We start from the raw sequence: 13483 nt of genomic DNA on the forward strand, positions 1-13483 counted from the left end.
ACTCAAAATTAGCTACATAATTTATCGCGAAATTACAAAATATGTTTTCTCTACGGGTAAGATACAGTAATGTTCCACAAAGGATAAGTTGTCAATACGTAAATACGAAAAAACATGGGTGCAAAACAAAGAGAGGTGATAATGTTTGTAACCATATCTAAAACAAAGTCAATTATTTGAAAATAATGAATAGTGTTGGGTATTTTAGACAAAGACGCAGAGAAGACAGAAAGAAGTCGTGTAATTAAAAACAACATTTTTCAAACGCAATGTGGGAGTGTGTAGCTTGGGAACCATTAGGAGTACAGTAAGCATGACTAGCAATTTTGTTTTCATATTTAAAACATAAACAGAGATAACAGTTGAACATTAGTTCTCTGCAACATGACATAACTTGTAATAGTAAATACTGACAACTGTTTTTTAGTCTCTATCGTAGAGTGAAAGGCACTGCAAGTACCGTTATTAAGACGTAGTGTCCGTTATAATGAAAATACAATATAAACAATGGAAGAAGAATAAACAGTGCATTCCTTGTGCTCCACTCACCTTTGGTTCACGTTTCACCACAGGGAACGAAATTGGCTCCGGATCTTTCTCTAATTTTATAACAGATGTGAGATCAGGGCTCTGGTTGACGTATTCCTTCTTTATGCCAGTCACATGTTGATTCAAGAAATTCCTTTCCTGCATTAAAAAAGAGACGCCTTAAAAGATCAATTTATTGCAGAGTGATAGAAGACCATTTCTAACATAACAAGCTGCTCTCTATATGTCCGCATGCAACAACTTGATTGCAAAAGCATCTTTTTGACATGCTATGAATGTCTGTGATGACACGAAATCTAATTTTGCATATTTTTTTGTGCATATTTTGGGCCATTACTGCATATATTGTACTTTGAATATATACTGTAGCATATTTTTAAGATTATGTTGAATTACATCCAAAATTTGTGTACTTTTGTAAAACAAAAACAGAAAGACTTAGGATTATTCAGTACATATGATTATTTTGTTGCCTGTACTGGATGGCTAGAAATTACTTGTGTATGAAGGAAAACTGTGAAAATCGACCATCGTCTGCTTTTGTTTCATTGAACTGCCTCCTGGAAAAAAAGAAACATTCCCAAACATTCCTACCTACCTGACTGGTACACCCCTACCCTCCTTTTATAAGTTTCTCTTATTCTGAGTTTGCACACTAGCAGCATTTTGTTTCGTACTGGTAAGTACTCAAACATTATACTGTAGAGCTACCAAATACATCGAAAAGAAGCCTTTGGTAATGTCCTTTTAACATATATGAGTGAGGAACATTCTGAAGTTGGATATTATTCATTGTCAAATTCGTATATTTTGAAGATTCTGGATCTAGCCTGAATTTATATTTTCCTGAAATTGTCTTGCTAATTTTTCTGTATTGTCTTTTTTGTTGTTTATAATGACAATTATTCTTTTAATTATCTTATCAGCCTTTGATAGGCTACACGTTCTTTCCTGTAGTTGATTTGACATATTGGAAAGTTCTACTAAAACATCATAAAAAAAACAGTTCGATCAAGAAGAAATTCCTGTGATGTTAACTATGTCAACAGCTCCGTGAACCTTGACTTTTCTTGTCTCTTTTCTCCCTCTATAATTTTTTCAAAATGCTTTGCTGTAGCACTGTAACAGTTCTACACAGACAAATTTGTTCCAGAGCTACTGCAAACCAAACGAATATAAGATATTTATCAATTTCTTTAAACTGCACTCTCAGTTCAGCGGCTGCACTTTCAAGTCCCCTTAAGTTTTTGGTGATTGGCTACTAATATCGTATAATAAAATTTACCCATGTAAGCCTGGAAGAGAAAGATGGAAATTTTGTCACAGACAGTGCCACTAGTTGCAAGCTCAAGCCTACGGTTAAGGCAGGGCCATAAAATAATGTTTGGAAATTGTTCCTTTAACAAAGTACCCACTTGAGATTTCACTCCAAGCCTTACATCTGCACATCACTAACAAAGCACACTAATGACTTTTGAAGAAATCCTTCATCTAAAATGTAAGAAGCTAAGTACTTCAAAAAAACTTCCTTTATTTTTGTTGTTTATTTTATAGCTCACTTAATTCCATAAAAATAATAATGGCTTCTCCATCTAAGATAGTACTAATTTACGTGATCGAAGTTGTCTTTTTACTTAAGGTAGTGAATTGTCAGCTAAAATTTACAGATTTTTATCTCTTCCACCAGTTTCTTCCCTAATCGTTTTCTGAATCAGAGCCTACGTGCTCTATTATCTGGATGGTCACAGTAAGGACAATTTTCTTTCACTGAATAGTAGGGAATATTTGAAATGGCGATTTTTTTTTTTACGAAATAAAAAATTTAAGAGTTCGCAAAAGTTGCATAATGGTGCCAGAAACTGGCACAAAAATTATGACCTCCTAGAAGCAACTTTAACCCAGCCGCAGAGCAGTTCTTTTTCATTATCTTATTTTTTCCTAACATAAGCATGTCTGCAGATCTTCGCTTGATCCAGATTGCTATGATTTGTTATTGTTGACACATGAAAGAAAAGGATAGCAAGTGATAGCAGGAATGCAAAACAAGTCGAACAAATATGTTACAGGAGGCAACAAAGTTTTCATTTTGCTCTCCATAAAAAAATAATCTGCCTTCTTCTCACAGCCCTGGAGTTGCTTTCTTGTATCCAGTATGGACCTGATAAAAGCGTCTGTCTTTTTCACCACAAATAGTAGCTCAAACATCGCAGACTATATTACCCAGTCTTTCACCCCTTTGCGTGTGCCATAAGAAAGGATGAACTTCTCTCTCAGGAAATTCTTAAGTTAGGCCAATTCCACTGTGACGGGTGTTACGTTCAGAAAGAGATTCTTCGAAGTTTAACTGGAATACAATAATTAATAAACTATTTATACTAGTTCTTTTGTACTTCAATGAATCTCCACTTCTTGCTTGTTAGACACAAGTAATTATTTTCTTCTAACCATTATTCGTCAGGTGATATAAGTGAAATAAACAATATGACGGGTGTAACATGAAAAAGACATGCATAAATTAATGATACAGTTTAACTGATACCTGTGTGAAGTTCACAGTTTGAATTAATTAATTAATTGTTTTCAGTGAGAGGAAAGTTAAAGGAATCGAGTGATATTATGGATGTAATTAAAATATTAAGTCTTCTACTTACAATTCAATTAATTTTATGTGACAGGTGTTACTTAATAATGTGACGGGTGTTATTTGTCTGAAGAAATTTCTCCTTTTTTTTTTTTTTTGTTCAAATCATAGAACACTTGCTCTGAACATACATTTTCTGTAGTCCACCACATAGGCTTAAGAGTACTGGTAGCCTAATATCAAGGGTAGACATATGTTTTAAAAGTGTGCAATTTTTTAAAGTTAACTTTCACTTTGTACATTACAAATATGATGTTGACAGGTTCAAAATTGTACTTCTGACGCTTTAAAGTAAATTAATACAAACATTTAGTTTTATAGAAACAATAAAAAATACATCCATAAAATCAAAAGTGTGTGGCTAGAAAAACAGATACGCTTTTGATATTACTCTTTTGTTCCTGGCAGCAGGGTAGCTCAGTTGGTAGAGCAGCTGGCTACGGACAGGAAGTTCCGAGGTTCGCTACCGAGTGGTGACGGGATTTTTCTCATTGCCAAACTTTCAGAACAGCCCCAAGGTTCACTCAGCCTCCTATAAAATTGAGTACCAGGGCTTTCCTGGGGGTAAAAGGAAGTCAGAGCGTGGTGCCGACCATACCACCTCATTGTAGTGCCGAGGTCATGGAAAGCATGGGGCTCAACCTCCATGCCTCCCCCCCAAGTACCTTTTTTTTTTCCTGTTGTTCCTAACATAAATTTACTTTTTTGTATATATGCTCACTTAAACAAATGCTAAATATAAATTTATAATTCTCAAAATAGAATTTGATAAATTTTACTAAAACTGTAATTACAAAACAAAATGCAATAACTTAAGCAGCATCATACTCAGAGCTGTCTCAATTTTTACTCTTCGGACAGCTTTTCCTAGTGACTGTGGAATTTCGTACAGAGGCGAATCACTGAAAATACTAGTGTTCATAAATGCAACTTTTCTTGCCCTGTAGTTTCGAACTTTCAGTTTTGTTTTCCTACTGTGAGCAGTAAGTTCTTTTCTTGATAGCATCTGTGTTCTCCTAAGCTTTTCCTTCTCTCTCTCCTTCTGCAAATAGTCTTCATATCTGAGTTGTTTGGGTAAAGGGAGATAAGTCATAAAATGAGCTTGCAGATAAATGAACATTAAACTTGGAAATCTTACTGAAAATACTTTCCTACACAAAACACATCAACTGCTAGTATTTTTTTCATGTTTTGCACACTCACTTGTATAATTTAGCTTGTGTGTTCATCTGGGGAACAAAATTCCATCTGCACAAAAAAATTACTTATCCCCCTATACTCGAAAACCACATAATTTTATCTTTATTTAATTTTCTTCGCCTACGGCATTCAGCTTGCCTCTCAGCTGCTGATTTCCCCATTCTGCAATTAAATATAAACGTATCCAGCTATCTCAAAACGTTAAAATAATTAACTGCATGGTTAACATGCAACTTCGTATATCCTTAAAAAAAATGCAGCAGCTCAATCTACATTTGTTATTTTTAGGTTATGCTGGTGGTTAATATCTTCAGTAATTCATTCCTTGTTAACTAAGCAAGAAATAATGTTACAGAATAAAAAAGTAATATGATTAACTAAAATAGAATATAGGCTAAGTACATTTACCTTTGTAGCCTACAATTTTTAAGTAAATAAGAACTTTCGACCAAACATTCAGCTTAATGTAAATTTGCTGGGAAATCTTTCAGACAAGCTTTTGGAGGAAACAGGTATTGACGACTGTTGATAACTTAAAATTCAGTTTTACCAACATTTGAAACCTATTTAATAATGTGTTGTGGAAACTACCTGCAATAATTCAAAATTGAGAATTCCTGTGTTCTCCGTGTTCTAATTTTGTAAAACCAGTCACATTAAAACAATTGATATTTTTAGTTAAAAAAAATTAAAAACATACTGTACTTTTGGCATCATATTTCGACTTAGCTATCAAAAATTGGTGCCTTCGGACAAAAACTGAGAGCAAGAGAGTAACTTTAAGCATATTCTGTGACAGGTGTTACTTAAAAATAATTATTTTTAAAATAGCAAATTTTTAAACTCACTAAAATTCATAAAAGTAAATTGACACTAATTTTAAAGTCTTCTCTTTCTGTTAATAGAATTACAACAGGGAACAGCCTTGTTTATTAATGTTATGTTACGGTTTGGCAACAAACTGCCAAAGTAAATTTGATAGATCAAAAGTACGCATTAAAAATATTCACTTCGGATGTATGTAAAACAAAAATGAATTAAATAAATCGAACTTCTCTGCTAATTTCTAAAAATTTGAACTCTCTTGAAGAAAATCATATAAAGAGCATATACTGAACACAAAATTTAATTTTAACTTTAATGTCAAACCTGTCGTGGAAATGACCAGTAGTGGATATTCTAGTATAATGAATTTCATAAGAAGGGAGAGACAAAATATGATTCTTACTGCTCATTCGCTATTCAAATTTATTAAACATGGTTATAAACTCAGTCGTTTTCTTAAGTATATTATTATATTATTCTATTTGCATTTCTCTCGATTTATTTACTTATCTGTATTAACGGTATTAAATTAGCTTCCCTGTTCACTAAACTGCACAACCACACTTCATTTGTTTTAAAGTATGTTTTTTCACGTCTGTTGCTGGGGGTGCTTCAGTAGTGCTTGGGCTTTTATTCTGAACGGTATGTCCAATAAATTTCTCATATTTATCCAATGCACTTCAGAAACAGATGTTTGCATACACGTATCCTATGCAAATTGATGTGAAAACTGTAATCGTTGGTTACATTACTTTGTTTTTCAAATTATTTTCTTTTCTAGGTCCGATGCTTCTACATTTTCACTGCTGACATATTTTGCAATAAAGGCAACCCTGTTATCACCAATACTACGAAGCCACTATTCTCGAAAAGGATGTTTTTCTAATATTTTACACATCTAGAATGCATTCTATTAAGTAGTTTCATTTTCCTAGCATGTATATCCTTTTCGCTAACATTAATGTTTCATTACCAAGCATTTGGAAGAAGTGTTCAATCTATAAGCAATGCTTTTACCCAAGGACGTTGTGATGTATACTCGATTCATCATTTCCATTGATAGTAGAAAAATGTTCAACTTCATCTTTCGAAGGAGATGTGTACATTACAGTTAGGAGGAGCTAAATTCACTGAGTACATCACGAATTTGGACGAGAGGTTATAATAGATGAATGCACATTCTGTATTACAACATAATCCTATCTTTGAGAGTGAAATAATTGGGCCTGTTCGGTATTAATGCCTAACATCCAGTTCGGAATTAAAATAATGATACAAACAATTTCGATATTAATCACAATTGACAGAACCCATGGTGTGGAGTGAAAGGAGACACTGTAAGCATTTTGAAATATTTCTTTGTACCTTTGCCAAAGACGAAATAACAATATTTTACTGATTTATGCATTATTCCTGTTGGGTATTACCATGTTTATGATACTATTGTGCATATATTCTAGCATATTTTCAAGATTGTGTTGTATCAACCCAAAAATTTGAACAGTTTTGTAAAAAAAAAAAAAAAAAAAAAAAAATCTGGACTGTTCTGTTGTCAGCACGTAATATTTTTTGGTTCACTCTTCTCGATGGTTAGAAATTCCTTGTGCATAAAGAGGAACTGTGGAAAAGCCACTACTGCCTGATTTTGTTCCAATGAACTGCAGCACAAAAAGAAACTTTCCCAAGCATCCCTATCTACTTGACTCTATCAATCCTTTCCTCCTTTTCTATGTTTCGTTTATTCTGAGCTGGCGCACTAACAGCATATTTGGAAAATCTAGAACCTATTCTGGAATCGACTCTAATTCAGCTACATAATTTATCATGAAGTTACAAAATATCTTTTCTCATTGGGTGAGACAATGTTCTACAAAGAATGTACTGAAAATAGGTATCTAAATACTTAGAGACAATGGGTGACAAACAAATGACGACAGGTGATAATGTATGTACATACATCTAAAACATAATCAATTACTTGGACGCGGTAAAAAGTATTAAGAATTTTACAAAGAGAGACAGAGAAGACAAAAAGAAGTCGTGTGCTTAAGAACATTTTTAAACAAACTATAGGAGTGTGTAGCTTGGAAACAATTAAGAGTAACGTAATAAGCAATCTCATTTCCACATTTAAAACATAAAACGAGACAACACTCCAAAATTAGTTCTCTGCAACATGACATAACTTGTAATAGTAAATAGTGATAAGTGTTTTTTGTCTCTATCACAGAGTAAAATCCACTGCAAGGACGGTTGTCATGAGGTAGTGTCCGTGACAATCAAAATACAAGATAAACAATGGAAGAACACACAGTACATTCATTGTTCTCCACTCACCTCTGGTTCAAGTTTCATCACAGGGAACGAAATTGGCTCCGGATCTTTCTCAGATTTCACTTTAGATGTGAGATCATGGCTTTGCTCAACATGTTTCTGCTTTATACCAGTCACATGCTGGTCCAAAAGATTTTGTTCCTGTAGTAAAACGAGACAGTTTATTGGGTACGGCACTTTGGGATTATTTTACATGTGAATTTCGGTTTATTTTGGTAAACTTTAACAAAGGACGACGTCACATGGCCGACATAAAGATGACATAACAATAAGTAAACAAAATGAATATCATGAAAACAATAATTACACACAATTTCACGATATCCCACATCCGCACCAATTTACAGTATATCGACACCGAAATTACGATTGTAAGAAATAATATATTGCATGTGATTTAACTGCAATTGTTTTCTTCAGTTTAGGTAGTAGTAGTAGTAGGGTTTAAGAAGGACGCGTCAGCTACTATGGCTATTTGCGCCCTTATCTAAAATTCTTAATATAACAAAGACATAATAAATAATATAATAATCAAAGTGCTAAAAGAACTAAAAAGCGTTGTCACGGTAAAACGAGGCACACAAATGTAGTATACATAAGGTGATTTTAACACAATCATAAAAGTGAGCAATTCTACGACCCTAGGTGGTTTTCAAGACGAACAAATAAAACAATAAAACTAATGCCACCAGAGATAAACTGTGAATCATATTTTAAAAACGATAAAATTATATAAAATATTCGGATGTATAAAGTCCGAAATGTCAACAATGTAAAACCAAATATAAAACAACAAATGTAACCTCCGGATGTAAAGGGTCCGGAGCATAAGTAAAAAGGGTCAATAAAAAACTAAATCACCTTATCCAAACCTGTAGTCGATAAAAATCTCAACACTGCATTTGTACAATTAAAATCATTTCCAAGAGCGTCACGTAGCGTCGGCCGAATTCCATATTGCCTGCGGGCACGGTCATATTTTCTGCAATGCAATAAAAAATGTTCCACCGTAAGTGGAACACGGCACATATCACACTCCAGCTGAGGCTCGCCACGAAGGAGATGGCCATGTGTCAGACGACAGTGGCCAATCCTCAACCGGGTGAGTAAAACCTCCTCGTGTCGTGACGCTCTTGTGGACGAATCCCGAACTCGAACAGTATCCTTAATATTTCGTAATTTGTTTCCCTCTTGTGCAGACCATTCTCCTTCCCATTGCCACCATAATTTATATTTCAAGTAGTTTCGAATGTCCTGCCACCTCTCGCGCCAATATACCAGGGTGCCATTCAGTGCACCAGCCCTAGCTGCAGCATCCGCGGCCTCATTTCCTAGAATCCCCACATGACCAGGAATCCACACTACTCCAATCTCATAATCAGAGCTAAGGAGAGTGTGGAACAGTTGATGAGTTCTTAAGACAAGCGGATCATCACAATTAAAAGACTGCAAGGACTGGATGGCACTTAAAGAGTCGGAACAGAAGAGGAATCTGCCCAGAGGTTGCCTAATTAAAAACAATAATACTCTGTAAACAGCATAGAGTTCAGCAGTAAAATCACTAGTATATGGCTTAGTTTGTATTTAAATATCTCTCCATTTGTAACGAAGGAACAACCAACACAATCATTTATCCGGGATCTGTCAGTAAAAACTAATGAATAATTTGGATATCGTGATAAAAGTTCACTAAAACGAAGTCTATAAAGAAAAGCAGGTGTAAAATTCTTGACACATTGCGAGCGGAGCTTAACAGCATATGAGCACAACAAGACAGTACGTGGCCGATACAGTGATGATTCTCCTGCTTCACAATAAAGACTCGCTATCCGACTGGTTCGGAAGGCCCCTGTAGAAAGTCTTATCCCATGGTGATGGATAGTATCTAAAAGACGTAATTTAGATTTATTTGTTGAGCCATAAATAAAACAGCCATAATCCAGCTTGATCGTATAAGAGCTCGGTAAAGGCGTAAAAGCACTGTATGGTCTGCAACCCACCGAAGCCCTGACAAAAGGCGTAAAATGTTTAAGGATATCTCGCAACGCTTTCTCAAATCACGTATTTGCGCCTCCCACGTTAATTTATAACAAAAGATAAGGCCCAAAAATTTCGCAGTGTCTGTATATTGCAACTCTACTACATTAAGACGCAGTTCAGGATGTGGATGTAGTCCACGTTGGTTGTAAAAGTGGACACACTGCGTCTCCTGAGTGGAGAATTTAAAGCCATTGCGAACAGCCCATTCTGATAGTATGTTGATGACCAGCTGCAAATGTCGACCGATGGATGGAAGATATCGGGAGCTGAAGTCATCAACGTACAACAGAGAAGATACTCGGCCACCCACACAGTGGGCAATTCCATTGATCGCAATGCAGAAAAGAAGAACGCTTAATACAAACCCCTGCGGAACGCCATTTTCTTGGAGATGTTCGTTAGAAAGTGTGGTGCCTACTTGAACTCGGAAATACCGCTCTGCCATGAACTTCGCAATAAATGTTGGTAGACTGCCACGAAGTCCCCAATCATGCAGAGTTTGCATACGCAGCTGGTAAGACAAATTGGCCTATAACTGCCAGGTAAAGAAGGATCCTTTCCTGGTTTCTGGACTGGGATTACAATGGCGGAACGCCAAGCAGATGGAAATACACGCTCAGTCCAGATCTTGTTGTAGGGTACATTGCCAGAAGAAAGGATTTTCCAGCTGGCGGAAGATGGCGAAGCATACGGTTATGGATGTTATCAGGGCCAGGGGAGGTGTCAGGGGATGCGTCCAGTGCCGCCTCCAGCTCCTTGGATGTGAACGGTGCATTGTATTGTTTAGTGTTATTAGATGTAAAGTTCAGAGTTAGTTATCCTTAATTTTTAAAAATTCCGGGTCATAATTGTTTGAGCTGCTTATCTGTGCAAATGAGTGAGCGAATATCTCTGCAATTTCTATGTGACTGGTGGTCGGTACGCCGTTGTTCAGAAGACCCGGAATTACAGAACTACGTTTCCCCATTATCCGACGGACTTTGTTCCACACGATGTTAGCTGGAACGTTCTTTTTCATTGAATTGACGTAATTTGTCCAGGACGTCTTCTTAGCATCGCACACAGTGTAACTATCACTTGTATGCTGACGACCTTCAATGCTACATCTCTTCCCGCTTAGACCGAGTAAATGACGCTATAGATAAATTGAACGAAGACATTGACTCGATTGTGACATAGACAAAGAAACTCCGTCTTAAAATAAATCCTGGAAAGACACAAGCAATTATATTAGGACACAAACGGCAAACCGACGCTGTAAAACACCTCGACATTTCCCCTGTTAAAGTAAGTACAGTGCATATCCCTTTCAGTTCTTCAGTAAAAAATCTTGGCATTCACATGGATAATAATCTCAACTGGGACATGCAAATCACAGAAACCTGCAGAAAAATATATTCTATTATCCATGTGCTAAAAAGGATAAATGTTCATCTCCCCTCTTGCTTAAAAAAGTCCCTTGTGCAGACACTTGCATTTCCCTATTTCGACTATGCGGACATTTTACTGACTGACCTCTCCAGGGACAACAAAACGAAACTTCAACGTGCTCATAATTTGTGTGTACGTTTTGTAAGCAATGTTCGTAAATATGATCATATTACCCCATCCCTGGAAGCAATAGGTTGGCTTAAACTAGATAAGAAAAGAAATTTACATTCACTTCTCTTTCTCTTCGAAATCTTGAACTCTTCTATTCCTTCGTACCTGTCGTCTCGCTTCACTTACCTTTCTTCCCACCATAATCTGAACACACGCTCTCGTCATGAAACAATACTAACAATACCATCCCATCGCACCTCCTCATACTCATCTTCTTTCACAATAGCCCTGCCAAGACTCTGGAATTCGCTACCTGCTAGCATCAGGGACTGTCGAAATAAAATTGAATTCAAACGAAAACTTACTAGGCACTTGGTCAGTAATTGATTACTTGTAAATAGTTTCTTTAATCTATCACAAAATATTTCAATATTCAGTAATTTCATCACTATACAATTTTGTTATTCTAGATTTAATTTGTAATTCAGTAAATATAAAATATTCTTTGTTTCTCTATGATAAATTATCTAGCTTTAATTATTCAGGTAATCTTTTCGTACTTTGATTTTATTGTAATTGTAAATTTAATACTAACTGTAATATTATTTGTAATTGTAGTTGTAAATTTAATACTAATTGTAATTTTATTGTTGATATTGTAGTTGGAATCTCCTGGTAGAGGGGCAGAGAAGGCCTGACGGCCTTATCTCTACCAGGTTAAATAAATAAATAAATAAATAAATAAATAAATACTAAATAAATACTACAGTGCGACGAGCTATGGCTCGAAGACGTTTAAACTGGACAAATTTTTATTGGGTTCGATGGCGCTCAAATTGGCGTAAGGCACGTTTGCGGTCTCGGATTGCATCTCTACAGGCGTCCGTCCACCAAGGGACAGGGAAGCATTTTGGCCTGCAGGACGACCTGGGGATAGATAATTCCGCAGACTTAATAACCACATTTGAAAAGTGCTCTACGACGGAGTCCACACTTTCATATCCAATATCATCGAATGATATGGACTCCGAAAATCCGACCCAGTCCGCCTTTTTAATAACCCAGTTTGAAGAGCGAGATTCCGCAGGACGTAAAGCGGACATACGCATTCGAATGGGGTAGTGATCACTACCATGAAGGTCATGAATAACTGACCATTCGAAATGCGTGGACAAAACTGGGCTACAAATGGAGATGTCTATCATGGAGAAAGTACCGTAAGCCGAGGATAGATGTGTTGCTTCCCCTGAATTTAGGGTAATCAGATTAAGATGGGTACATACCTCTGCTATGTTATTTCCTCTGTTATCATCAGAATTAGAGCCCCAAGAGTGGTGAGATGCATTAAAATCTCCGACTAACAAATATGGAGCAGGTACCTGCGCCAGAATGTGTTCCACGTCATTAACTGTGTAAGGTGTATCAGGGGGCACATAGACACAAACTATAGAGAACTGGACGCTAGATAAAGATATTGTAGCTGCTATACATTGAAGAGGAGTGTTAATATTGATGATGGAGGAAAAGATACTTTGACGGAGTAGGATGGCACAACCTCCATTGGCCCGAATACCGGCAAGATGATCGTACCGGTAAATATTGTATCCTGAAATATTCAGGGAATGTTCGGGTCGGAGGTGTGCCTCCTGACGACATTAAATAGCAGGGTTCTCATGATAGATAAATCGTTGTAGTTCTGTATATCTGCTGCGTACACCGTTCACATTCCACTGTACAATATCTGTCATCGCGAGGAGCTAACTCATGATGGTGGCTTCACAGGCGATCTTCTCTTTTTATCTTTTCTATGGATTGATGCCTTTGTCTGCGACTGCTTAATCTTGGACTGTGGCGACTCACTTGCAGATCGTCGCACTACTGATCGTGATCTTGATCGAGGACGTGATCGAGAGCGTGATTTCGATCCGCCACCCGAACTAGGAGCGCGACGTTCCGGTGTTCTACCAGGCCTAGAATCTTTCTCTGCTGTTACGGCAGCGATCTTTCTAGGTACGCAAGGCCTGATATCCAGCCCACACGAGTCGTCTGACTCAGCAGTCTGTGTCGCAGAGTCAACGTATGTCTGGGTCGCGGTCTCAATTCGCTTCCCAGGCATACTTGCGAGAGGTGGCGTCTGCGTGGATGCATCAATTCTCTCTGTTGCCTTCTGCAATACTGAGGAATGAGATTTTTCTGTCGCCTTTTTTTGTTGGTCTAGAATACGCTTACGCACCTCGAAAAAAGTAATATTTTCTCGGACTCGGAGCTCTTGGATATTCTTCTCTACCAAATACTTCGGGCAATTTTTGGAATTAGAAGCGTGGTCCCCAGAAAAAATTGACACAGTGCTCG

At 36.8% G+C, this 13483-nt stretch overlaps 1 protein-coding gene across 3 annotated transcripts in view; it reads right to left on the minus strand.

Moving 5' to 3' along the window:
- The window catches only part of LOC138691614 (zinc finger protein 98-like), a 41588-nt gene that overhangs the window by 16146 nt on the left and 11959 nt on the right, over positions 1-13483 (minus strand). For 2 of the 3 annotated variants that reach the window (XM_069813761.1, XM_069813760.1), the window contains one exon: positions 550-687. In XM_069813761.1, the coding sequence (XP_069669862.1) occupies positions 550-687 (138 nt within the window). Of the gene's footprint in view, positions 1-549; positions 688-7552; positions 7691-13483 lie in introns of all 3 variants that reach the window. The other variant, XM_069813759.1, reaches the window with a different exon arrangement.

The sequence above is a fragment of the Periplaneta americana genome, chromosome 16, assembly GCF_040183065.1.
Source record: "Periplaneta americana isolate PAMFEO1 chromosome 16, P.americana_PAMFEO1_priV1, whole genome shotgun sequence".
NCBI classification, from domain to species: domain Eukaryota; kingdom Metazoa; phylum Arthropoda; class Insecta; order Blattodea; family Blattidae; genus Periplaneta; species Periplaneta americana.